At 53.4% G+C, this 25,552-nt stretch overlaps 10 protein-coding genes across 10 annotated transcripts; 5 read left to right on the top strand and 5 right to left on the bottom strand.

Moving 5' to 3' along the window:
* Nucleotides 1-1,528: 1,528 nt before the first annotated feature.
* B0I36DRAFT_248636 (isoflavone reductase) lies at nucleotides 1,529-2,527 on the bottom strand (the record flags this gene model as incomplete). Its single annotated transcript, XM_046150403.1, has 1 exon — nucleotides 1,529-2,527. The coding sequence occupies one exon, from the start codon at nucleotides 2,525-2,527 to the stop codon at nucleotides 1,529-1,531; it is 999 nt and encodes a 332-aa protein (XP_046008874.1).
* A 576-nt stretch (nucleotides 2,528-3,103) lies between these two features.
* On the bottom strand, nucleotides 3,104-5,259 carry B0I36DRAFT_249013 (alpha-glucosidase; the record flags this gene model as incomplete). The annotated part of the gene is made up of 5 exons (XM_046150436.1): nucleotides 3,104-3,644; nucleotides 3,732-4,627; nucleotides 4,704-4,867; nucleotides 5,019-5,112; nucleotides 5,197-5,259. The coding sequence occupies 5 exons, from the start codon at nucleotides 5,257-5,259 to the stop codon at nucleotides 3,104-3,106; spliced, it is 1,758 nt and encodes a 585-aa protein (XP_046008873.1).
* Nucleotides 5,260-5,403: 144 nt separating this feature from the next.
* B0I36DRAFT_413855 (S-glutathione dehydrogenase) lies at nucleotides 5,404-7,450 on the top strand (the record flags this gene model as incomplete). The annotated part of the gene is made up of 4 exons (XM_046162009.1): nucleotides 5,404-5,471; nucleotides 6,000-7,044; nucleotides 7,148-7,217; nucleotides 7,340-7,450. 4 exons carry the CDS (start codon nucleotides 5,404-5,406, stop codon nucleotides 7,444-7,446), a joined length of 1,290 nt encoding a protein of 429 aa, XP_046008872.1. The 3' UTR covers nucleotides 7,447-7,450.
* Nucleotides 7,451-7,963: 513 nt separating this feature from the next.
* Nucleotides 7,964-9,290, bottom strand: B0I36DRAFT_375758 (uncharacterized protein; the record flags this gene model as incomplete). Its single annotated transcript, XM_046160397.1, has 3 exons — nucleotides 7,964-8,477; nucleotides 8,554-8,972; nucleotides 9,072-9,290. 3 exons carry the CDS (start codon nucleotides 9,288-9,290, stop codon nucleotides 7,964-7,966), a joined length of 1,152 nt encoding a protein of 383 aa, XP_046008871.1.
* Nucleotides 9,291-9,879: 589 nt separating this feature from the next.
* On the bottom strand, nucleotides 9,880-11,515 carry B0I36DRAFT_423791 (allantoate permease; the record flags this gene model as incomplete). Its single annotated transcript, XM_046162260.1, has 3 exons — nucleotides 9,880-10,295; nucleotides 10,386-11,353; nucleotides 11,430-11,515. The coding sequence occupies 3 exons, from the start codon at nucleotides 11,513-11,515 to the stop codon at nucleotides 10,042-10,044; spliced, it is 1,308 nt and encodes a 435-aa protein (XP_046008870.1). The 3' UTR covers nucleotides 9,880-10,041.
* A 975-nt stretch (nucleotides 11,516-12,490) lies between these two features.
* Nucleotides 12,491-16,443, top strand: B0I36DRAFT_375756 (urea carboxylase; the record flags this gene model as incomplete). Its single annotated transcript, XM_046160396.1, has 4 exons — nucleotides 12,491-12,515; nucleotides 12,658-14,609; nucleotides 14,652-16,134; nucleotides 16,208-16,443. 4 exons carry the CDS (start codon nucleotides 12,491-12,493, stop codon nucleotides 16,441-16,443), a joined length of 3,696 nt encoding a protein of 1,231 aa, XP_046008869.1.
* A 228-nt stretch (nucleotides 16,444-16,671) lies between these two features.
* On the top strand, nucleotides 16,672-17,901 carry B0I36DRAFT_375755 (D-isomer specific 2-hydroxyacid dehydrogenase; the record flags this gene model as incomplete). The annotated part of the gene is made up of 3 exons (XM_046160395.1): nucleotides 16,672-17,030; nucleotides 17,110-17,247; nucleotides 17,304-17,901. 3 exons carry the CDS (start codon nucleotides 16,672-16,674, stop codon nucleotides 17,899-17,901), a joined length of 1,095 nt encoding a protein of 364 aa, XP_046008868.1.
* Nucleotides 17,902-18,815: 914 nt separating this feature from the next.
* B0I36DRAFT_249153 (Alpha/Beta hydrolase protein) lies at nucleotides 18,816-20,774 on the top strand (the record flags this gene model as incomplete). Its single annotated transcript, XM_046150451.1, has 3 exons — nucleotides 18,816-19,919; nucleotides 19,989-20,247; nucleotides 20,308-20,774. The coding sequence occupies 3 exons, from the start codon at nucleotides 18,816-18,818 to the stop codon at nucleotides 20,772-20,774; spliced, it is 1,830 nt and encodes a 609-aa protein (XP_046008867.1).
* A 523-nt stretch (nucleotides 20,775-21,297) lies between these two features.
* On the bottom strand, nucleotides 21,298-22,311 carry B0I36DRAFT_249127 (fungal-specific transcription factor domain-containing protein; the record flags this gene model as incomplete). Its single annotated transcript, XM_046150450.1, has 1 exon — nucleotides 21,298-22,311. A coding segment is annotated over one exon (1,014 nt), but the record flags the coding sequence as incomplete, so codon positions are not given.
* Nucleotides 22,312-23,043: 732 nt separating this feature from the next.
* On the top strand, nucleotides 23,044-24,091 carry B0I36DRAFT_328854 (threonine dehydratase catabolic). Its single transcript, XM_046154641.1, has one exon. It carries the CDS (start codon nucleotides 23,109-23,111, stop codon nucleotides 24,072-24,074), a length of 966 nt encoding a protein of 321 aa, XP_046008865.1. The 5' UTR covers nucleotides 23,044-23,108; the 3' UTR covers nucleotides 24,075-24,091.
* The last annotated feature ends 1,461 nt before the right edge of the window (nucleotides 24,092-25,552 follow it).

Raw genomic sequence — 25,552 nt, 5'->3', positions numbered from 1 at the left:
TTTACAGTAGAGCTCGAAATCGACGGAATGGTGGCTCTCATGGCCGTCGAGGATGAGGAGGCGGTAGGTACCCTTCGTACGACTCTTCGTATGGAAATCGAAGTGTTTTACCCATTCTAGGCCTCTCTCGTTCGTCGTCCAACCGTTTTCTGAAAGCGCGATTACCCAGGAGTCGAGGTGGACCTTCCCGGCGAAGATAATGTACGGCGGGATTGAATAGCCGTACGACGCGATACCCTGGATTACTGTAACCCATTCCTGATTCCCTTGTTGTACGGCTCTTGGCCTCCCGCGTCGATCGGAGGTCGTAACGACAGTTTCGGCGGAGATTTTGCCCATCGCAAAGCCCGTCTCGTCGAAGTTGTAGATGTCGTCATCGTGGATCCCGTATTTCGCGATTATGTTTCGTACGAGCTCAAACCACGCGCGATACGCGTCCGGATCCTCGTAGAGGACCCTCTGGTAGTCGATTCTTCGATTTAAACGCGTACGGAGCTCAGGTCGTCGTCGTACGAAGTTTGAGGCCCAGTTCGTTCCGACGCGTGGCGCGTCGCGTGCGCGGAGGAGTCGATCCGCCATTTCTCGAACACCACTAAGGCGCGGTGGAAACGAACGCGAATCTAGGTCGAGTACGTATCGTACGATACTATCCTCTTCGTACGAGGTCAAGTTCTGGTTATGTGGTCGGGTATCGCGTTTTTGCTGTGCACCGCGTCGTCGGTCGCGAAGTGTCGTACGAGGGACTTTGTAGATCTGCGCAGCCTTTCGTACGCTTAATTTTGGATCGGATTGAAGCGCGTTTAGCGCTAGAATAATATCGCCTTCATTTGATTGCTGTGGCATGATTTTTGGTGGAGGAATATGGGATTAAAGATAGCTTATACGAAATGGAGAGGAAAGTGGGCGGGTCGCTTGTGTGGGCGGGTCGCTTGTGGATTACGTTATACGTAACTACACACTATGCATAACTTTCCTCATCGAGGTGCTCAACCTTTACAGTGCTGGGTCAGTTTGTAAGACTGCCTTCATCTGAATGGCCAATCCCTTAGAAGACCATGAAACCCGGATCCCTGGGGAAGTCAATTCAATTTAGGGTTTCGGGTTACTGAGGGTAGCAGGTTTATGCGTACCCTGTGCAGGCGGCTTCAAGATTCTGGCTGCAGATATTGGTTACCAAACTAATATGTATCGCAATAAGGCTCCTCAGAATTCAACGACAAATATGCGTTCGAACCAGGTCCTATATAGAGACCACCCCTCCACGCTCCTATAATGCTCGATCGTCTTTGACGTACGGCCTAACGTTTGGCACAAGGCTGATCAATGGTTGACAAGATAGGTCGCAATTCCGCGAGGTCTTTGGCATAATTTGAATATATCAGCTTTCTTAGCATTCTAATAAATCAGCATGCCTTCTACCGGATGGTCCTGATCTCCAGCGTGAAGGACCTGCCATTGCTCCCTCAGCCCTGCGACCTGTTGATCGGGTCGCCGCACCTAGCATGCCAACCCTTGCCTCTCAGAGTGCCTAGTCTCTATGCTGCGTTGCATCTGCTACTACGTCTCGGCCAACGTAGACGCTGTAGTCACGCTTCCCATCAACTACCTCGCGGATATAGGCGTGTAGCGACTTGCACTTGACATCCGGGTATAAAATTTTGCAATCCAAGTATCCGAGGTACTTGGCGCGATCGGGCGTGTTGTCGCCTCTGACATGACGACTATGAAGATACTGGCCCATTGCGAGGTCCAATACCAGGCCTACGTTCGTCGGGTCTGCGGTAACTGAGCTCCGCAGCGCCGCGATACGGGCCTCAAGGTCCACAACCGAGATGGAATCCCGCGGTACTGCCTCCCCTGTCGCGGTCTCAACTTCAGTCCAGATACCGTTCAGCGTCGTGACCTCGCCGTATACGAACACGAACCGGTTCAGCGTCTGCGGATCTGCGATGATACGTGCTACGTACGGCCCAATATCGGCCTTATCGATCATGGCGGTAGGGATATCGCCATCGCCGATAACAGTGGTGGCCAGCGGCGGCGGCGGGGCGTACGGTGGCGGTAGGCTGATTTGGTACCATGAGCCGGCATCAATAACGGTGTAAGGTAGGTAGATGAGCTTGCAGCGGTCCAGCAGGTCTTCCCTGACATCACGGACCTCCATGATCCCGCGCGGGGGCATAATCGTAGAGAAAAAGCTGGGTACAAACCGGCCAACGCTGGCGCGGTGCGCAGCGTCGATGAGCGTCTCCGATTCGACCCGTTGGAGCGGTAGTAGGCACGAGATAACGACGTCGGCGGCCACGAGCCGGGCTGCGAGTGTCTCCACATCACAGAAATCAACCGCCTCGACAGTGGCGCCAGCCCGTGCCATCTCTTGGTAAACCTCCTTGCCCGCCGACTCGTGCCGTGCCAGTGCCACGACCTTGAACTGCGCTGGCTCGGCCAGCAGGGCTGCCATGATAGACTGCCCCGTCTCGCCAGAGGCGCCGGCGACCACTACTCGGAGCAGAGTGCAAGATGCCATGGCGAATGTTGCATGAGTTCGAGTGAATTCAAGGGCTGAAGGCCGTATGGACGTCAGAGCTGAAGGGTGTGATGGCGCATGACTGATACAGGGCCTGCACGCGATATATACTCACGGCGACTCATTTAGTCCACGATGTTCCGAGAAGCATAGATCTATTTCACCGGGTGTCGGATAAACTGGTCCCCGGGCCCCTATTATCGGAGAGATAATAAGACCACTTAAACGCTAGCTAATAACTCCATTCTCGTAATGCCATACATTATTAATTCACATGCCTATCAAAATTGAAGGTGCTTTATAACCAAATTTAATCGTGGACAGATCCATGATCTACTCCACGGGGTGTCGGGATGCATCTCTAGTCCGGGAGTATCCGCACGAGGCCGCCGGCTCCGGCACAAACTCGACTGGTCGTTCCCCTGCATTTAGCGTGATAATTCTTTTCTACCGACTTTGTCTCCAGAGTACACTAGCTGCGTTGAGTAGATGAGAAACAATGGTCGCGTAGAAGATAAGGAGCCTTACACCAGGAAGAAGACGTCCAGAAAAGTGAATCATTCACATTGTAGAATACTAGGAAGATAGCCAGCTTGGCATTGCACACCTTCCAATAACGCCTTCCCAGGGCCTCAAGTGAACGATGCGATCCGAGATATTTCCGACAGGTCCCTCGAACGGATGGTTTCCAAGTACCCATTCCTCAACCCTAATATCCTCAAGGCCCTTCCACTCAATATGTTTACCCGTAAAATTTGAAATGCTTATCCAGCATTCGCTCTTGGAGAACCGGAGAAAGGATACCACGTCCTTGTTGTTGGGGTCGAGGATCTTGAACCCGCCGTAGATAAATACGTCTCGGTATTCTTTGCGAAACTTGAGACAGCGCTTATAGTACGAGAGAACGGAGTGCTGGTTGTGCTTCTGTGTCATGACATTGATGATGGGGTAGTCGTCGTTGACCCGCATCCACGGCTTGACGGCTGGCTCGCAAAACCCAGCATGCGGCGTGGCATCCCACTGCATGGGGGTGCGTGTGTGGTCACGAGCCTTGAGCTGGATCAGCCTGCGAGCATATTCTAGCCTGCGGTGGTTGTTGGCGTACTGCTTGACCGCACTGTTTTGAAACACAGGTTAGCTGAATGTGTCATAAATCAAGGTGAGAGATAGACTTGGGAAGAGCTGCTCGGACCACAAGACATACTAGTTCCAATAGTTCTGAGTCTCCACGTCCTTGTACTCTTCAATGGGCCAATCAGAGGGAATATTCCTCATGCCTAGCTCCTGGCCCTGGTAGATGTACTCTGTTCCACCGAGCGCGATGCTTTTAGCACATATCATCTTGGCCGCATACTCCCGCCATTCTGCGCTGTCGTCGCCGAACCTAGATAGCGCTCGAGGCGAATCGTGATTCTCGCAGAAGATGGCGTTCCAGCCGTCCTTCTCAATCATCAGCCGCTGGATACGCGCGTGGATCCGCGCCATGTCGGTAGCATCCCACTCCTGGTACGACCACTTTGAGCGGCCTGGCTGGTTGTCCATGTTGAGTATCTCAAATAGAAAGATCATGTCGAGTGATCCTTGCCTTCCGACGGTGCGGATAATCTCATCTTCATTGTTAATAAAGGGCATCTCGCCGACCGTCATGACATCGTACTCGTCGAGTATCTGACGTATCTCGTGTAGGAACTCCGAGAGCCGCGGCCCGTTTGCAAAGAAGTCGCCACCAGGCTGGTAGTATTGACCAGGAATTGTGATCCTGGCATCAGGATACTCCTGAACCTTGGAAATATGGTCAATGACGTCCATTCGGAATCCGCGGGCGCCCCGGTCCAGCCAGAAGCGGACGATGTCATGCACGGCCGCTCGGACTTCCGTGCTTTCCCAATTGAGGTCGGGCTGCTCCTTGGAGAAGAGGGAGAGGTAGTATTCCTTAGTCGTCGCGTCGTATTCCCATGCTGACTGGGTAGTGTCCAAGGTACGGCACCAATTGTTCGGGGGGCGTTGCGTGCCCTTCTCGTCCACCTTACCCTTCCTCCAGATGTACCAGTCCCTCTTGGGGTTATTGGTGGACGACCTTGACTCTTTGAACCACTCGTGCTAACAAGAAGCAAATAGGCGGTTAGAATTTCAGGACAACGATAAGCTGTCCACCGGCAGCATTTGACCGACTTACCTGGTCTGAGGTATGATTAACCACGAGATCCATGATAAGCTTCATGTCACGCCGTGCAAGCTCCTTGATCAGCTCGTCGACGTGTGCCAGAGTGCCGTACAGCGGATCAATATCCTTGTAATCGGATATATCGTAGCCCTTGTCGACTTGGGGGCTTTTGTATACTTTGAGCTAGTGTGAGAAACATCCCTATACAGTGAGTGGTGTTAAGGCTAGCCTACTTGGGGATACCCAAATTACATCGACTGTGACCCGCTCGCATTAGTATATATCCTCGAGAAGATATTGCGGTAGTAGAAATTGAAGAGCTCGTACCTCCAAGATCTTTCAGGTAGTCTAATTTCTCCGTGATGCCACGAATGTCGCCATGGCCATCTCCACTCACGTCACGGAAGGAAGCCGGGTAGATCTGCGGGGGTTAGTCAACGCCATGTCTCGTCGCCGATAAGGAGATGGAGAAGACTCCTCAAAGAGACCTCTCACCGCTACATACCTGGTATACAACGCTTTCCTTCCACCACACACGCTCGGTCTTAACAAGGTCGTAAGGTGACATCCTCGCAAATATGTTGGCGCTACTTCGAAATTGCCGATTCGTGGTGGTTCTGATAGTTGGATAGACTAGTCGCGGGAGTCGCGGTAATAAGGCACGAAAGTAATTGAGAGCTGGCATTGCAGAGAGCATAAGGTGTTATTTAACATGGAGCTGACACTCTTTGGTTGTTTGAAGAATGTCTTGGCTGCTCTTAAGCCCAATTCACTAGGTAGGTAAGGCGTAAGTAGTGATGATTATTTATCTCATTGTTACGCCAATGTATGTAATTGCCCCGCTTAAGGACTCGTGGCCCGTCAGAAAGAGGCCCTAGTGTCCATGATGCAACTTTCCGTCAAGTTGACAAAACAAATTGCACGTGCAGCGGAGGCCCCGTAGCGCCAGCACGTCAGACGTATGCACGACGCAAGCATGACTTGAGGGTACTGCACGGTGACGAATAACCAGGCAATCATGCCAGCCATGGCGCCGAGGCTAAATCTAAGTGTACTTGGAGTCGGGACTTGCTGGCTATAAAGTCTCTACCGTCTATGGTCGAAGTGGAACTGTGGACTCATATCGAACTGTTTCACCAAAGCAAACGATAGGAGAGAACCGTCCCAACTTATACACTCTAGCCCCTTCGACCAATTAGGTAAAAGAATCAGCGCAAAACTGGAAAATGGCGCAAGTACCAGCGTGAGTCTCCATTTGCCTATTAGTGGCCCACCCGAGTCATGTCTAATCAGAACTCAACACTGCAGACCAGTTCTCACCACGGGATATAAACCGCATCCCACTGAGACGATGCTGGCGGCCCAGTGGGCTGGCACTAAATCAATTGTGCTAGGAGTGGTTCCCAAGCCCACCATTACGGCTCCCAAGGATGCTATTGTGCGCGTCACTCACTGCACCATATGCGGCTCTGACCTGCACATGTATGCTGGAGCAATGAACAAGGCCATGGAGAAGGGGCTGATCATGGGCCATGAGGCCATCGGCATCATTGAGGATGTCGGGTCAGGAGTTCTGAATCTCGAGGTCGGAGATCGAGTCGTCATCCTGCCAGTCATCGCGTGCGGGAAGTGCTTCTACTGCGATCGGAAGGAGTTCTCCCTGTGCGACAAGACCAACCCTTCTCTAGAGATGGAAGAGATGTACGGCCATCGTCTGTCGGGCATCTTTGGCTACTCCATGATCACGGGAGGATATCCCGGCGACCAGGCGGAGTACTGCCGTGTCCCTAACGCAGACCTTGTTTGCGTCAAGGTTCCCCTGACTGTGCCAGCCAAGAGCCTGCTGGGCCTCGCAGACGTGACTCCTACCGCCTGGCATGGCAACGAGCTGGCTGAGGTAGGCAAGGGCGACGTCGTTGGAGTCTGGGGCTGCGGCGCCGTGGGTCTCTCGATTCAGCGCCTTGCCAAGCTTCGTGGAGCCAGGAAAGTCTACGCGGTCGACAAGGACCCCAAGCGGCTCCTCATTGCCGAGTCCTTCGGCATGATTCCCATTGACGTGGGCCTGCACCCGGAGGTGGCAGACTACATTCTGTCCATCGAGCCGCGCGGCCTGGACCGCGGCATCGAGGCGAGCGGTTTCAGGAGCACCAACTCTGTCACTCACAGCACCATGAGAGCTCTGGGTATGGAGGGCGACAGCTCTGATACCGTCAGTGCTATCATCAAGGCTACTCGCAAGGGTGGAAACGTTGCTCTCATCGGTGACTTCTTCTACGAGACTAACAAGTTCCCGATTGGAATGATGATGGAGAAGGCCATCACTGTACGCGGTGGGCAGCTCTATGCCGAAAAGGTACGCTTATCCTCGCGCATGTTTCCCTGTCCTCCACTCTTCCGTCATACAAGTGAAAACAGAGAGTTGAAATAACAATAACGGCACCCGGGGTCTTTCGCAGTACTTGCCATATCTTCTCGACTTGGTAGTCCAGGGTAAATATGATCCTGCTTTCATGTTTACTCACGAAGGTAAGCAATAGTACTCCCGATTTCAATCTTAGCCCGATTCTTCCAGGTTTCAGCTCTGTAATCCCATTGCAGAACACCAGAAACGGTCTGCTATCCTCAGCTAACCGTCTTTGTTCTTGCAGACAAATTCGAAAACATCCCCGAGATGTACGCCGCCTTCAATGACCATAAGGTGCCAGGAGGGCTCAAGGTCTGTCTCGTGACTGCCTTTGGCCGATTACAGGTTTGATCGTCGGGCGGAAGGTTAAGATCTGCAGGTTGATTCGGAAGAGTCTGAACCTTGCGCTACTATCATTTACCCGCTCAATCAATTTACTACAATCCATATACATGAATGGTTCCTTTCAGAAGCAGTGAGATTAACCATGGTGTTGCCATCGCAATCTTCTCCGTGGTGCCAACGGGTCATTGGGCTACTGCTCCCGCGCCCCTCGTCGTCGACTGGCTGATTTACAAGGCATGTAGTGGCAACTCGTGTAGGGCATGCACGCCACTTCCCCACGTCGTCCACATTTACGAGTACAGAGTGAGCCGCACAAATGGGCTTAATGCCCTCTGGATAACGTACAAGAAAGCTCAAGAGGTGGCGAGTCACTACTAGTAAGGCTCTAACCGTATACTAGACCCCCTCCCCAGCCATGCGGCCGTGTCTGCGTATTCGTAGCATTGAGAAGTAGACAGCTCTTCCTATGAAAGAGTGACCAGTGCATTTGCGGTCACATTCATACATGAATATAAAATACATCTCAGCTCAAGCTTGGTGTCTCGCCCTGAGGAGTGACCCGCACCAAGTGTCTCTTCACGCCGTTACCCAAGCCATAGTCCAGAGTGACGGAATGCTGCACCATACGGTTATCGTAGACAACAACCGTGCCATCCTCCCAAGCGACTCGGGTCTGGAAATCAAGGCCCTTGTGGAGGTGGTCGAACAGAAAGTTGAGCAGCATGTCGCTCTCAGGCTTCCTCATGCCGATAATCTTGGTCGTGTACTCGGGGTTGACCCAGATGGCCTTGCGCCCAGTCACCGGGTGCTTGCGGATGACGGGGTGGACAGTATCGATGCCCGGGCGCCGCGCCAGGTTGGTCTTGCCCGACAAGAGGTTCTGCCTCGTGCCCGAGTGCAGAGCCTCGAGCGTCTCGAGGAACTTCTGCATCACTGGCGACAGTCGGTCGTAAGCCGTCATGGCGTTCAGGTACAACGTGTCGCCGCCGCACTCGGGTCCGGCCAGGGAGGAGAGGAAAGTCGTGCAGGGGGGGTTGCTGTACGTGGTCAGCATGATGCAACTTCTGATCAGAGCTCGTTTCGGCTTGGGTTTTGGCCGGGTTTGCGACCTACATCTCGTAGGACATGTCAGTGTGCCAAGCCACCGTGTTCAGCTGTCCCTCTTTCTGGTTGTCAAAATAGGATCCCTTGTCGCTGTCACGGAATACTACCGTCAATTCTGGCGTGTCTTTTGGGTGGACTCCCCACTGGTGCACATGGAGGCGGCCAAAGTAGCTGCCATACTCCTTGAGCCACTCTCGGCCCTGATCAACAAAGTCCTGGCCTCGGAATACCAGCACACCGCGTTCAGCAGCCCAGGGGGCAAGCTCATTCTTTTGCTGGTTGGTCAGCTGGCTAAGCTGCAGGCCCCAAACCTCGGTCCCGATATTGGGTGTCATGTCTTTGTGCTTTGGAATCGCACTGAGGAGGGCCCTTTTCTCGGGATCTGCCCTTGATGCACAATCCACATGCTCGTACGGGCCAAGAGGCTCCTCTGACGTCAAAGTATTGTATGGGAGAAAATCCTTGTATTTGTACTGAATAGATATCAGCTGGACATGCCACGTAGCATAGGTGATCGTGCATCTCACAGGGATATCGTCTTTGGAGTAGTCCAGAGCAGTCTGCACAGGCACTTCCGTTGGCCCCTGCGGGTTTATTGGTACTTGCTTCAAGCCTGCCGGGAACTCGAAGTCTTTTGGTGGCACAAAAGCTCGGTTCTCAACCAGGCTTGTGTGGTACCGTGGCATCCGAATCGTCGCGGGCTCGGTGCCCGTGCTGGTGGTGGAGACAGTAGTAGTGGACGACATGTCAATGAGTCGTAGCGGTTACGTGGAGGAAGTCGGGCGTTGAGCGTTGATGATTGACGTGACTGAGATTGCCGCAGATTATTTCGATCTCTTTATGTTCTTGAGACATTTCGTGCCAGCAGCGTGTTTTGTTCGGACCCCGGGGCGGCCACTGTGAATGGGTGCGCTCGACGTCACTGTAGGTGTAACGATATCTTAATCTTTTGTTGATTGTGATCTTATCAAGCTGTTAGTTGAGGGTCGCCGATGTGCCTGATGATAGGAACCTCATGCCCCGTGTGGCGAGGTAAGGCGTTACCCACTACCCGAAACGGACATTTTTGCGGCCAGCCGCCACAGGGCATTAGCCGGCAACGGCGTAGCAGTACTGCCAGTTTCACTAGCATGCACTGATGTGTGGGCAGATTGATCGACAGCTGTGCAGATTTGCCCACCTATGTTGCCGAAGACGCAGCAACTTGATCTCAACATTTGTGGTCACCGAAATTGTGGATGCAACACGATACCGAAGAGGACAAACTCTATTGTTGTAATCTGGTCACCTGCCAATAAATACTTGATCTGCAGCATGACAGGTACGGAAAAGTGCGTTTTGCTGCTGATCTCCCAGCGTCGCTACTGAACTGCTCGGCCGTATCTAATAGGACCTTCCGCTTCTTCATGCACCCAATTGCCAGTCAGACTGCAAAGCACTCACACTCTGTAAAGCTTGGCATGCAGCGATTGCTGCTCCCGTGCAGACATGCTATGGCTATTTGATGTAGACGAAGTGCGGCTGCTCTTTGTCCGTCAGGTCCAAGAACTCCTCATTCGCAACATGCACATTCGATTCCCCCGAGGCCGCCAACTTGCTAGCCCGCCTGCGGTTCTCCCACGTGATGTAGAGCCAATATAGTGCTGGAAAGGCTGTAGCCATGGCAAAGCAGACCAACATTGTCTTGAAACCGGTCGGGTAAGCTGGCGCTTCGCTGCCAAGAAAGAATTGGGGTCCAATGATAAAGCCAACTATTTGGCGCGCCACAGAGTCAGCCAAGGTTGTTCGAGACGAGGTTGTTCGAGACGAGGATCATTGTTTTCAAAGTCTCTGCCACTTACCTGAATAGCCAATGAACATGATTGCGTTGCTCGTCGTGCGCTTGGTGTGGCCAGCAATGTTGGAATTCGTCAAGGCCCATAGCATAGTGATGCTACCAATAGTGAAATTGGTGATATGGAAGGAAACAAGCCTGCCAACGTAGTTGTGTTTTGGCAGAGTGTTGATGAGAACGGCGCCGAGCAGTGCAGGCGCATTGCACACAATTTGCATCAGACATCGGGTGTTTGGGTATTTCTGGGCGACCCATCCCGCACCTAGGAGCCCGATGATTTCCGTTATGCCAAGGGGGATGTTGAGGAGCGAGCTTTCAAACGGTCCAAACCCAAAACCGGAAATGACGAGTGACCCAAAAGAAGCAACCGCAGTGCACGGAATCATCCATGTTATGGTGTAGAAGAACGCCCACCATACCTTGACGTCTGTGATGGCCTCCACAAACTGTTCGCGCTTGAACTTGGGGTTGGAGATGCCAGTCCTGTTCCGGCGGATGCGTTCGACCGCGATCATTTTCTCCTCTTCGGTCAAGAAACTGGCTGTGAGGATGGTGTCGGGCATATAGTAGTACAAAACTACAGTCCAGGCCAGCCCCAACATGCCGAAGATGATGAAAAACCACTTCCAGACCGCAATGGAAGTCTTGATGTGGCCAATGCCATATGAGATGCAAGACTGGATCACAATGGCAAGGCCATTGCCGCCCAACCAGATACCCATGCGCATGGGCACTTCTTCCTTAGTGTACCAGGCGCCCGTGATCAAGACGTACGCGGGGCTGACGCCAGCCTCGGCGAAACCCAGGAAAAAGCGGGCTACCGCCATGGTCGCGAAGTTTGTGCAGCCGGTCGTGGCAAAGAGGACTACGGCCCAGGCCAGGGAGGTAGCAGTCACGAACTTGCCGGGAGGGAAGAAGGTGAGGCAGTAGGCGGCAAGAGGTTGGGCAACCAGGTAGCCGAAGTAGAATAGAGACCTGTGGCTTGCGGGTCAGAAAGTGCCAGCGCGTGAAGCTTTTAGGTAGATGTGGACTTGGCAGACGGAAGACTTACGAGCACCAGGAGTACTGCTGGCCAACCAAACCAAGATTTGTGATCAGGTCATAGACAGCAGCCTGGCTCATGACGCTCTTGTCCATGTACTGGATGACATACGAGGTAAACATCTATCCAGCTTCTGTCAGTGCCTGAAGTGTGAGGAGAGGGCATGGGAGGTGGACGAACAAGAGGCATCAGGTGCCAGTCGATCTTGCGGACCAGAGCCTTCTCCTGAGCCGCAGTGTACTCAAAGGCCTCGTGCTCTTGAATGAAGCCCAAAGCGGCATCGCCATCCGCAACTTTCTCGCCCGTGGCCATGATGATCTGGCCTTGGCGAATGGATCGGTTCTCTTCAGAGGTGCGGCGTGTAGCAGCCTCCATCTCTAATTTGTTGTCCATCATAACTAACAGGTTGTATGCGAATGTAAGAGTTGTAGACTCTCCAATACGACTGTGGGGACGTAAAGGTAGTGTGGCCTGTCGTTTGGGAAAAATGAAGGGTCAACGCGGTCTAATCAAGTTGAATCTCGAGCAAGAGGAGACATTGAATCAGACTTGTTCACTGATAAGGAGTCCTCTGGCCAGTATTGAGGCGTCCAATGAGTGTGCTTCGGCTGCTTATCGAGCGCAAGGTCTCGAGCGAAAGACGACGCAATTATCGCGGGAACATATTTGGTTTCTGACAGTGCTTGGCCCAGCCAGCCACCGATGAGCGCGTTTTGACATACTCAGGTGTTGTGCATTGGCGGCGTTGATAAGAAATGCGGCTTATCAGCTGTACATGGCCCGGAGGACCCGACACGTCGGATCACGGCTTCCAGCATCTTGGTAATCCTGTGGGGGGGATGCCTGAACCTTGCAGAAGTAGGCTAGGACAAATCTGGCAGTGCGTAACCCGCCAGCTGATAGGCGCGTGCTGTACGCTTTTCGACAACGGCCGGGTCGCATAGAGCAGGAGAACTCTCTTTCTCGGCAAAGATAAGGCGAAACGAGATTGAAGATAGATTGCAAGTAGTAGTCGACGACTGAGAATCTTGTCCGATTGCGCAGGAAGAACGGCACGGCACGAGGTTGGCATGGCCCAGCCGTCTCCGATGGCGCGCAACGTGACGTACCATACAAAATGCCACGTCTGATTGCAGGCATTGTCGTGTCAGCGATATCCTGAGCGCGTCTGGTCACAGATTCATACAGCTCTTTCGCAGCCGTTTCTCAGCCATGTCACAGCTGACGCGCGCCCTAGTTGCCAATCGTGGCGAGATAGCCATTCGGCTCATCAAAGCATGTCAGAAGCTGCAAATTATCGCCATAGCCATCTACGTGGCCGACGATGCCGATTCGATGCACGTGCGAGTTGCCGATGAAGCCTATGAGCTATCAGGACGAGGTTCGCATGGGTACCTCGACGCCGCTGAAATCGTGAGCCTTTGCAAGGCGCACCAGATCCAGGCGGTGATCCCAGGCTATGGGTTCCTCAGCGAAGATTCTCGATTTGCCATCGCCCTACAGGCCGAGAATATTTTCTTTGTCGGGCCAGATGTGTCCTCGCTCGAACAGTTTGGGCTCAAGCACACAGCCCGCGAGCTGGCGATTCGCGCCGGGGTACCCGTAGTTCCGGGCACTGGCACGGTCAAGACGGCAGAGGAGGCACAGGAAGCCGCGTTGCGCCTTGGATACCCGGTCATGGTGAAGGCTACAGCTGGGGGTGGCGGAATGGGCCTGCAGAAGTGCAACGATGCAGAAGAGCTCGAGGCGGCCTTTGAGGCTGTCAGGAGCCGGGGAAAGGCATTGTTCAAGAATGCAGAGCTCTTCTTAGAAAAGTATGTCGCCAATGGGCGTCATGTCCAAGCCCAGATCTTCGGCAACGGTCAGGGCGATGTCCTCTTCTTCGGCGAACGCGAATGCAGCGTACAGCGGAGACACCAAAAGATTATCGAGGAGTCTCCAAGCCCTTTTATTGCTGCACACCCTGAGAAGCGAGCCGAGCTGCAAGAGTACTCGACGCGATTGGCAGCTTCGGTCCACTACAAATCAGCCGGTACCGTCGAGTTCCTAGTCGACGACGACACGGGCGACATGTATTTTCTAGAGGTGAATACGAGGTTGCAGGTCGAGCACGGCGTCTCGGAACTGTGTTATGGCGTCGACCTGGTGGAGATGATGCTGCTCCAGACGGCCGCCGAGATGGCAGGGCTCGGGGGTCTCGTGGGTGATGCGCTGTCGAGGTACAGGCGCACCCAGGGGATCGGACATGCAATCGAGGTCCGCGTCTACGCTGAGAATCCAGCCAAAGACTATGCGCCAAGTCCAGGGCTGCTACAGCAGGTCTCGTTCCCCAGCGACGGGGGCATGCGCGTGCGTGTCGACACTTGGGTTGACAGTGGGACCGTTGTGTCGCCGTCCTTTGATTCCTTGATCGCCAAGATCATGGTCCATGCTGACGACAGGGCGGCTGCCATCCGATCCATGAACGAAGCACTGGCGAACACGGTCTTGAGAGGGCCGCCTACGAACTTCGACTTCCTCGCGGCGATTCTAAGCACCCATGACTTCGTGTCTGGACACACGACGACCAACATGCTCGAGACACGTTTCCAATATCAGCCAGCTGCGATGGAATTCTTGGAGCCAGGGGCATTCACAACCGTCCAGGACTACCCAGGGCGCGTGAATGTTCCCCACGGCGTGCCACAGTCTGGCCCGATGGACTCGCTGTCGTTCCGCGTGGCCAACCTCCTTGTTGGCAACCCCGAGGGCCTAGAAGCCTTCGAGATCACCATGGTCGGTCCTCGCATCAAGTTCTATTCTGCAGCCGTCATAGCTCTTTGTGGAACCGCGTTCCCCCTGTGGATTGAAGGACAGCAGGCCGGGAGCTGGGCACGGCACAGCATTCCTGCCGGAGCCGGGGTGCAGATTGGGGAAGCGGCGTCGGGGGCGCGGGCTTACCTCACTGTGCGCGGCGGGTTGCCCGAGGTCGCCACGTACCTTGGATCCAAGAGCACGACTCCGTCTGTGGGCTGGGGCGGCTATCAGGGACGGTGCATGCGGGCTGGGGATTTTGTCTTCCTGGACAGGGCGGCCAGCATGGAAGCCTCTACCATCGGTCATTTCCAGCTGCCACAAGCCATGATCACAGAGCCCAGGGCCAACCCTCGCCTCTATGCACTTCCTGGGCCGTGGTGCTCAGACGACTTTGTGACGGCGGATGGGCGTCGGACGCTGTTTGAGGACAGCTAGACTTGCTCCTTCAACTCCAATCGCGGAGGCATCAGACTCGACGGTCCATCCCCTGCGTGGTCAAGATCTGGCGGGGGCGAGGGCGGCAGCCACGCCAGCAACATGGTCGGCTACGGAGTGGCTCTGGGCAGCGTAAGCTGGACTGGTGACGCGGCCGTGGTCCTCCTCGCAGATGGGCCCAACCAGACGGGCTTCATCATTACTCACACCATCGCGCAATGTGACCACTGGCGACTGAGTCAGTTGAGGCCCGGCGAAAAAGTGTCCTTCCAAGCCATCACGCCAGACCAAGCCATGGAACTCGAAGCACGGATTGACAGGCACCTCCAAAATGTTGCAAGAGTCATCGGCAACGAAGGTGTGTTCCCTCCACCGCCGTCGGTGCCCCTTTGCTACGACCTGCCTGCTGTCGCAGCCGGCGACGGCGTCTTGAGCCATACGAAGAATCACGGTGACAACAGCAATAATGTGGCCTTCTCTGTCCGTCAGGCTGGAGAGCGTGCCATCCTGGGTGTGTTCGGTTCGGGTACATTCAATCTCAATCTCCGTGCCCGCGTCCAGCAGATGGCCAATATCATCACGAACACTCGTCCTCGTGGGATCGGCTTAGCACCCATCGCCGAAAACTTCTCCATCCTGGTACACTTTGACCCCAAGATCATGTCCCAACAAGAGACCGTGAGCCTCATCTTGTCTTTCAACGACCAGCTCGACCCTGTTGAAACAGCGGGTATACCCAGCCGGATTATCCGCCTCCCCGCCGTCTTCGATCCCCCGGAATGCCATGTGGCTATTGACAAGTACATGTTACTTCAACGGCCGTATGCCACTTACTTGCCAGACAATATCGACTTCATTCGTAGAAGCAATGGATTGGCCCGCAGGGCAGATGTCAAGGCCGCCTTCTTTGACACGCCGCATGTTGTCAATGCTGTGGGCTGGCTGATGGGCCTACCGATCTACAACGTCCTCGATCCACGGCGCCAACTGAATGTGCCTAAGTACAACCCTGCGCGAACGTGGACAGCCGCCGGCTCGTTGGGTTCGGGCGGGACATCGAGCTCCATCTACCCAAACGACGGCCCTGGAGGATACATGCTCTGGGGTGCCACTCTTCCGGGCTGCTGCTGGGACACGTACGGGAGAAGGAAGGGTGGGAAAGCACAAAAGCCTTGGCTGTTTGAGCCCTTCTATCAAATTATTTTCCACGAGGTCGACCGGGACGTTTTCGACCAAGCGGTCCGGGATTTCCGAGCTGGGCGTTACGAGATCCAAATATCAGAAGCAAAGCTGGACATGGCCGCGTATAACGACATGCTGGTTCGTACAGCCGATGAAGTGGCGGCTCTCAGAAAGGTCCAAGAGGAGTGCACTCAGATCGAACTAGCCAAGGAGAAGGAGCTCCTCGCAAAATGGACTGAGGAGAAACGACTCAAGGAAGGCGACGTGAGCTGTCAACAACAGCCGGGAAAGCCCCAGATAGGTGAGCCTACCCATGATATCACATCTAGTTCATTTGTGATAATAGCTGACATGATTTTGGCACTGAAACATAGGTGCCGGGCAGTTGGGGATCAATCCTCAACTTGTTGCCAGCGTATGGAAGATACAAGTGAACGTCGGAGACCATGTTGCTGCAGGAGACACCGTAGCGGTGTTGGAGGCGATGAAGATGGAAACCGCGGTTCGCGTGCCTACGGGTGGCGAAAAGTATTGCGTGGCAGCAGTCCTCAAGAGTCCCGGCGATACGATAGAAGTGGGAGAATATATAGTCGTACTAGACAAGATTTGAGTCAAGACAAGGCCAAGACAAGCGCAATCCGTCGGTGCACTTTGTGTGGGGACCCAGTGCCGCGTGGGAAGTGCAACAATGGCTTGTAGCTCAGGGACTACTCTGCAGTACATAACTACGCACTGCCGACCCCCACACTTATTTAGCAGAGCGAACTCGCCATTACTCTAGGGCCTGGGGCTAGAATGTCTTCCATGACACTGTTGTCTGAACTCATGAGACCCGAGGATGGCCAACTCACCGATTCCGGAGGCGCGAAGCGTGCCGCAAAACGACGTCCTATTCATCTTCATCCCCTATGACATTCCTCACAAATGGGTGCAAGACGTGCAATCGCACCGGCCAGGCCTGGAGGTGCGATGGCACAACTCGATGAATGCGGATAAGAGTCTAATCCCAGTAGAGAGCATAGATCCTGCACTGTGGCAGGGCGTCACGCTACTCTGCACGTATGTGCCGCCGCCAGCAGACCTGATCCCGTTAGTGCGCTTCGTTCAGCTCGCCTCTGCCGGATCCGATCTGTGGTATTCTCACCCCTCATTTCGAAAGCAGGATGTGACATTCTGCACGGCGAATGGGATACATCCGTGAGTACTGCGGCCGCAGCAACACACCCCCCCCCCCTTTTCCCCAGCTCGTGTGCTTATCGGGCATTCTCTCAACCAGACCCCAGATAGCAGAATGGGTCATTGGATCCTGGTTGTCCTACCAGCACCATTTGGCAAAATACCTCCGCGACATGAATTACGGCCGATGGGAGAACCTGTATGAGAGCCCAGTGGAAGAGTCAAGGGGCAAGAGAATGTAAGTTCAGGCCTGTGCAGCGATTTGTTCCATGTCTGACTGCGATGCGCCATCAGGGGCATTCTTGGCTATGGTGCGATAGGCAGAGAGGTGACTCGACTGGCCACTGCTCTAGGCATGCAAGTTGTCTGCTACACCCGGAATCAACGCACGACATTGCCGTCTCGAAGAGACTCCAGCTTCTGCGTCCCGGGCACCGGTGACCCCGACGGCTTGTTGCCCGTCGCGTGGTTCAGCGGCACAGACAAAGAATCTGTGAACTACTTCTTGGACCAGTCTCTGGATATATTGGTGATCTGGCTGCCGCTGACACATGAAACGCGTCATATCTTTGCGTACAAGCAGTCCCAGATCCTTGGCAAGCACAAAACTTTCCTATGTAACGTTGGCCGAGGGGGCCATGTTGACCATGGGGCATTGCTAGACGCTTTGCAAACTGGACTGATTCCTGGAGCAGCCATTGATGTGACAGACCCAGAGCCTCTCCCGAAAGATCATTCATTATGGAACGCGCCCAGGCTTCTCATCACTCCTCACGTAAGCTGGAAAAGCAACGCATACTGGCCGAGGGTGCTTGATCTGCTCGCACAAAACCTACGCAATCTGGAAGAACAGAAAACGCCACTTAATCTTGTGAATAGGGACATACACTAGTCACAAATAAAGACGACCCAGAATTGATAGCACCACCTAAACTTCGAGCATCAAACCACTGGTGGCTTCGCCTCGCGGGCTTGTTGACAAGTAAAGGTCCGCCGAGAAATGATCGAACAAATGCTTCCTGGCCAAAAGCCATGGTGAATTCCATACGTATCCGATCCTAGCCGAAGACACGGAATACGTCGAGCTATCCAAACAACATCTTGGTGTGAGATTCGCTGGTTCAGTTGATAATGATGCATCCTCGCCGAAATGGATGGGTCCGGAGCCTGTGCGTCGATGTCTCAGGCGGGGCAAGACGGTGGTGAAAGCCGCGTGCACATACAGGCAGCGTTCTTTACTCTCATGCACGAGACTTCCCTCCATGGTGTTGCCTTGCGCTGCGTATGAGGCTGAGTTATGCACTACGATTAGGCACCTTCTCGCCACATTGTCGAATTTTCCAAAAGTGTAACATGGCCACCAGAAATTGGGATTCGCAACCACCATCTATTAATAACACTGTACCTGCATGGTAGGCTGAGTACAGGTATACAGGGGTCGTTTCCACAGGGCAAGCGTGGATCGACAGGCGCGGGGCCGAGTCCGAGCGACCCACTCAGACAGCGGAACGGATGATGCTGGCGCAGGCAGATCGGCACAGTGGGCGACGCTCGTGAATGCCTGCCCGAAGTGCTGAGGCGCAAGTCCACGCGCTATTCCTGCAACAAGAAACGAGAGCTGCATTGAGACATGGCGAGGCATACTGTGGCACAGTTTTTCTTCCGCGTCTCGAGTCACCAACCGTTGATTACATATATAACGTGGTAACATGAAGCAGAAGTCGTACAATGCCAGGTCTCTGTGCTTCACCCTGTCGGTTTTCACAACACTATAGAACTTCATCGCTCACCCAAGATACTTGAACCATGCTTCTGCTACCGCGCACGCTATTTGCCCTGGCCACGTGCTTATCATTTCTCCCAGCCACGCAGGGTCAGTCCCCGTCCAGCCCAGGTTTCGCCATCGTCGAATCCAAGATCTATCCTGGCGCATCCATCTCGTTCAAGGAGACCAACATTTGCGAGACAACGAAGGGGGTGAAAGGTTTCAGCGGCTATGTCAACCTGCCGCCGTCTCCAGCTGATGGCCGCGGTGTGCCCATCAGCACGTGGTTCTGGTTCTTCGAGGCCCGCAACAGCCCTAACACATCGCCACTTACCGTCTGGCTGCAAGGTGGCCCTGGGTCTCCGTCCAGTCCCGCGGCCGTTGGTGAGAACGGTCCCTGCAGAGTTCTGAGTAACTCCAGGGACACGGCTTCAAATCCTTGGTCGTGGAACACCAACTCCAATATGCTCTACATCGACCAGCCCGCCGAGACGGGTTTCTCATACAGCTCGCTGGTCAACGGAACAATCAACGCGCCGAAGAGCCCATTCACCGTCGGAGAGCCTCAGGCCACAAACAGCTCCATCATCGCCGGGACATTCTCCTCGCAGAGTCACACCTTTGCTCCCAACACTACCGACGTGACTGCAGCTGCGATGTGGCAGTTCTTGCAGGTGTTCCAAGAGTTCCCGACCAAAGGCTATAGTTGCGGCCACGGCAAGATCAGCATCTGGGGCGAGTCATACGGTGGACACTACGTCCCAACGTACTCGTCCTATATTCTTGCCCAGAATGAGAAGATACGCCGTGGGGAGTTAGCCAAGACCTTTCGGCCTCTAAATATCGAGACGGTCGGGTTGATCAACGCGTGCATCGACGCCGAGACGCAAATACCCAAATACCCTCTCATGGCTGTCAACAACACGTATGGGATCAAAATCTACAATGACACTGTTCACGCATCGACTGTTTCATCGCTCCCGCAATGCATGGGCATGGTCAAGACTTGCCGCACCATGGCCAAGTCGCAGGACCCACAAGGATGGGGAAGCAACTCTGCCGTGAATAAGGCCTGCTTCGATGCCTTCCAGTTCTGCTTTGGCAACGTAGCACGGGAGGATGATTTGGGACTGTTGGATTCCGCTGTAAGTTCCCTCTCAGCCTGTTTGGCTTTCAATATACTTGTCGGTCGCTGACGAGAAAGGACACTTCAGATCAACAAGTTCGACATTGCTGGCCATAAGCTCTTCAACTTCCCGCCTCGTTGGGCAGCTGGCTATCTCAACGATGGTGACGTCCACCGGGCACTCGGTGTGCCACTCAACTTCACTGGTTACTCGACTACCGTCTCGCAGGCCTTTGGTGTTTCCGGTGACTTCATGAAGGGCAGAAATCTCGCCATCCTTGGTGAGCTGCTCGACCAAGACATTCAGGTTGCCTTGGTGTATGGCGACCGCGACTATCAATGCAACTGTAAGCGCCATTCACAGTGACTCACTCCATAGAGGTGATACTGACCAAGGTGACTGCCAGGGTACGGAGGTCAAGCCGTCAGTCTCGCAATCAAGTCCAAGTTATCCGCCGGCTTTCAGAGGGCTGGCTACACATATTTGCAGACCAATGAGTCATACGTCGGAGGTCTCGTGCGCCAGTACGGGAAGCTCTCTTTCTCGCGCGTATTCAACGCTGGACACGAAGTCCCTTATTTTCAGGCCGAAACTGCGTGGCAAATCTTCGATCGCGCCAGCTCTCACAAGGATGTTGCCACGGGCCAACTTGCTGCTAATGACTCCACGTACGCGACGAAGGGTAAAGACTCGGCCTCAACCACCGGCGATGTGCCCTTCAACTTCGAGGGCACAGTGAGCTGCTACTTCTGGGACATGCAGGAGACGTGCACGCCTCAGCAAGCAGCCCTGGTTGCTAACGGCAGTGCTATCATGAAGGATTATCTCTTGATTGGGGCCAAGTTAGCCGACGGGACTGAGCTCAAGTTTTGAGAGGCTGAACGACCCTCAACTGGATGATTTTGCTATCCTTTGAGACACATTCGCGGTTCCTACACATCTGTCCACGCCTGAATGTTAGGTTGACCTGATGTCGTGTTGATAGTCAGTCGTTGTGTGCTAATTGCTCTCAAATTGGCATTATTGCTTCATAAATTGTGCTGATCGAACACTATGGATTCCAACATATGTGAAACAGTAGACACATGTCGTACGCGAGATTCCATGGTACATGTAATAGCCAGTAGGAGAAACAAGCTGCTCACCCGCGGACTTAATGCTTGTCCGCGTGGAATCAATTATTATCACAACACTTGATCTTTGGCAATGTCGACTTGCGTCACTGCCCGTGCATTCCCATTTGGTCGAAATCGTGAGGAAGAGGTGGTCGCGAGCTACGAGGCAGCCAAGGAATCGACGCCCAGCCTTCGCTTCATATTGGCGTCTGCTAGAAAAGGACCAGATCAGTCTGGACCTGCTGCGCAAATGCATCCCAACGCGTGTCAGCTCCATGTTCTCAGTACTTCCTCATGAAACTAAGCACAATATTGCAGTTCCCAACGCCGTGAGTTGCCATTGCGGCCATTCGTCCTGCGAAAGTCTGTCGCTCGGCGTCTGAACGCGCTTCGCATCCGCCTACCAGAAGGGGCCATAACAGCGGGATATTAGCTGTCGAGTATTTGTCGATCTTGCTCAGGGTCGATTGCATGGATGCAAGGATTGACACGACACGGAGGTCATTTCTATCCAATCCCAGCAGCCGAATATACAGCGTCAGGAGCGCAGCATCTGAATAAAGCAAATGGACAAGTACGAGTTGCGACTGTACTTGGGTCTCGTGGGATACTTGGCTGCGTAGGTCCGACAGCCGGCATTCCAGGATTTGCGCACGTTCTTCGGCAATGCTATCTACGGGGAGATGAGAACAGTCGCATATCTCGTCGATGATTGTGATCAGGTCAAAGGACAGGTAAGTGGTGGGATCGATTTCCCCGGGACTTGGCATGGCTTGGGCAAGCTGGACCCAGTTGATTGGGCGCTTCCGCCAGGAAAAGGTGTTTGGTGAGGATGAGACTTGGTCCATCAGCAATAAGTGCGCGAGCCATTTGATGTCAAAAGACCATAGCTCGTCTGTTGTTGATAGGGCTCCGACCTCTTGTGCGAACATCCGGGCGCCTTCAAGATGCTGACGATACGTGACGGTGTCACCCGTGCAGAGACAAGTAGTCGCCAGCATCAGAGACGTTGCCAGTGTCCCGCTTTGGGATCTTGGCGCGCTGATGGCTGTTTGGAGACTTGAGAGAGTCTGTACCGTGGCCTCAGTCGCAGCGAACTCGCTATTCTCATCTCCCTTGAGTCGCACATGGTGGTGGCAGCTTGCAACGAGAACCGCCCCGAGCATGCATGCGCTGCTCTCGCCAATCGTGAGAACAAATCTCAGAAACTCTTCAGATTGAAGTGGGAAATATATGGATGCTGTGCTTCGAATGAAATGATGCAGGTAGAATCTCTGCGTTTGATGTCGTAATATGGGGAAGTCCTTTGGGCGATAAGTGTGAATGCTACACAGAGGAAGCCTTGGTGGAGTTAATGATACTGTATGTATTTCGGCTAATAGTTGACTGTTGCTTATTGCGTCGCTAGAATGAGATGATTTCTTCTATGAATCAGTCTCACAGGGTATATATGATAGGGAAGTCCAGGACCGCGACGTACCAAGGGGGCGCGTAATGATGGCGTAATACTGAAGCTAAGTATTTGCAAGTCGTACACACACAACCTCGGAAACTTGCCGCATCTCGAACAAATCGGCCTTTTCTCGTCGCACTGGGAAAGAAAGTCAGAAAGGAAATCTTCCGCGGGAGGCTACATTAAGGAGGCTAGCCTTGGTCTTCTTGCGGCGGCATTCTGTACAGCCTGTGCGAGCCCTAGTAGACATTCTGGATATAATTAGAGTCGCAACAGGCTAGGAGTTACCGCCTAAAAGGCTGCAAGTGTAAAGTGGTCGTCTGATCGAGTTCAGGCCCTTGAAAATGGGCCCAGGGCATACGGTTTAGCAGCGCGGCTAGCTCGAACATCAAGGCACTCTTTGGGACGTTGTCAACATGCCGCAAATTCTCCACGAGTCATGCGTTTATTCCTAATCGGGCAGCTTAAGCGTTCTGTCCAATTACATGTCACCCGTGATTATTACCCCGCGGTTGGCCAGGGCATTTATAGGGACAGGACAATGTAAGACTGTTCAATTTGAAGGACGCCTCAACTTCTCCCTCATTCAAGTCAACCTTCCATATTTCACAGCCCGGCGAAGCCAACACGACCAACACAATGGCTCCATCCTCTACTGAGATAGCGGCCAATGCCGTGGGTGCGAGAGCGCGGATTCAGCAATTCATCTATCAGACACCACTTATTCCGGCTCAGAAGGTTGGCAAAAGCGATGGCGCCACTGTTCTCTTCAAGGCCGAGAACTTCCAATTGACTGGGTCATTCAAAATCCGAGGCGCCATGTCTAAGATGTCGACCAGCGCCGCTAACAAAAGTCTGATTACTGCATCATCCGGCAATCATGGAGTTGGAGCTGCACTGGCAGCAAAGACCTTTGGTAGAAGCCTCACTGTCGTTCTCCCAGAAACAGTCGTCCCAGCTAAGCTTGAGAAGATCAAGTCCTATGGTGTTGAGGTCATCTTGCATGGCCAGGAAACTGGTCTCGCGGAGAGGCATGCGCAGGAGCTTGCGGCATCGGGAGCTTATGAGTACATTTCGCCGTACAACGACATCGATATTATATCGGGGCAAGCAACAATTGGGATCGAAATTCTCGAACAGTGCGGTCACGTCGACAATATCTTCATTTCCGTTGGCGGTGGAGGCCTGATCAGCGGTGTCGCGTCGGTTATCAAGGACGCCAAGCCAGCGACCAAGATCTACGGTGTTTCTGCGGTTAACTCTCGAGCTTTGGCCGAATCGATAGCTGCTGGTAAAGTGGTGGAGACGAAGCACCTGCCCACAATTGCTGAAGCTGTTGCTGGTGGTATTGATTATGACACAATTACTCTACCACTGGCCATGTCGGTGGTAGACCATTTGATCGACTGTAGGGAGGAAGAGATTATCAGTGCTATGAAAGAGATGGCTTTCGACGAGCATATGATTGTCGAAGGGTCTGCTGCTCTCGCCTTGGCCGGGTTTAGAAGAGTAGCGCCAAGCCTGGCTGGGCAGACATCGATTATTCTCTTATGTGGCGCAAATGTCGGTGTACCAGGTATGAAAGAAATTATCTTTCCTACTTAATATATATCTTGTTGAGCACGAGTTAGCTCCGATGCTTTCAAGGCCACGAAATCTTTGAAGTTGTAGGGTGTCCGTTGCCATTATATACGGTCAGGAATCTCGAAGCAGCCTAAGAGCTCAGCTGCAACCTGTCGATCCGTGCCCACTATAGCCTACATCAACCTCCGGAAATCTTGCCAGCGCCACCAGTCTGACCACGCTTTATACGCTCAAGAGCGAGTGCTCCTTGACTAGCAAAGTGCTGAGTCCGTTGTCTGATACCGGATGGGTAGACCCCTTTGGCATGAAGAAAGCTGTTGTCGGCCCCTCGATCCTTGTGCTAGTAGCTACTGGGCTTGTGGTTATCCGTGTTCTAAGCATAAATGGTAGCAGCGGCTCCAATGTCGATCCTCGAATTAGCACGTATATTACTCTTTATAAGGACTCAGCACCGAGCACGGAGCGTGAAGGGGGAAAGTTTGCCTGGCCTAAGGTAGGACGAGGCGGCCAAGTTAACCGAGCTAGGAGTTATTGTAAACAATGTGGCATTTATGGACATCCGTTTTGGGAGAGGAGATAATTTTAGGGTAGTCTTAGTACAAAATTCCATGAACTCGTTCACGAATAATACTACCATAAGAATGTGCCGCTCAATGGATCCAAATTCTACAAATGGAGGTGGTAAGGAGAAAAGAAGGTGTTTACTGCACTGCCTCTTTGAGTGTCATTAGATAGTAGCGCTAGTCTTCCTCTGTGCTCTGATCTGTCAACTAGTCTTCCTCCAGGATAGGATCGTGTATCTCCTCGGAGATTTTATTCATGAATGCATAGATCAACGGATCCATGCCAAGTTTTTTAAGCTGTGCCACAGAGTGGCAGGTGTCAGGTTTGCTCGAACCATAATTGAGAGCTTTAAACGCGCTCCCGCAGGGACGCGGCGAAATCTCTGCAAAGTCGCTTCCTGCACCCGGTCCCAACTGTGCAAGTCCTCGATAAATTCGCACGCATCCACGGCGATGTCCGCAGCCCGGTACGGCAGCCCTACGATTAAACACTCAATCGTGTCCCATGCGTTGCCGTCATGTACGGTGTTAATCCAGCTCCAGCCGGACACACTGTGAGATTTGATGGCAAGCTTAACCTCTTCAGAAACCCAAGCGATCTGCTCGAGCCGCTCTTGTCGAACCAATGGTCTTACATTATTTGGGGTTGAAGGCATATCCTTGGGTGATCTGCTGAGTGCTGCGGCGTCTCCCAATAATGGGGATGAGGTTGTTCTTGAAATTTCGAAGCCAGAATTGGAGGAAGTCTGGTTGGAAAAGCCCGTCCGCAGAATACCAGATATAGGATCCGCATGGTTAGAGCTCCCGCGAGACGTAAATTGTGGCCGCGGAGCGCCTAAGTGGTCCGTAAGTAGTGGCGATCGATCATCACCCCTAGCTGGATCACTAATTGCGGTCGCAGAAGAAAGTTCGAAATCCGCAGTATTGACTATTAGT

Source organism: Microdochium trichocladiopsis (genome assembly GCF_020744255.1).
Source record: "Microdochium trichocladiopsis strain MPI-CAGE-CH-0230 chromosome Unknown B0I36scaffold_8, whole genome shotgun sequence".
Lineage (NCBI taxonomy): Eukaryota > Fungi > Ascomycota > Sordariomycetes > Xylariales > Microdochiaceae > Microdochium > Microdochium trichocladiopsis.
Note: the sequence above shows the minus strand (reverse complement) of the source record. Positions and strands in the feature narration are given on the sequence as shown.

What these genes read in the sequence shown, in the direction of transcription:
- B0I36DRAFT_328854 (XM_046154641.1), top strand. Translation starts at nt 23,109, where the DNA reads ATGGCTCCATCCTCTACTGAGATAGCGGCCAATGCCGTGGGTGCGAGA.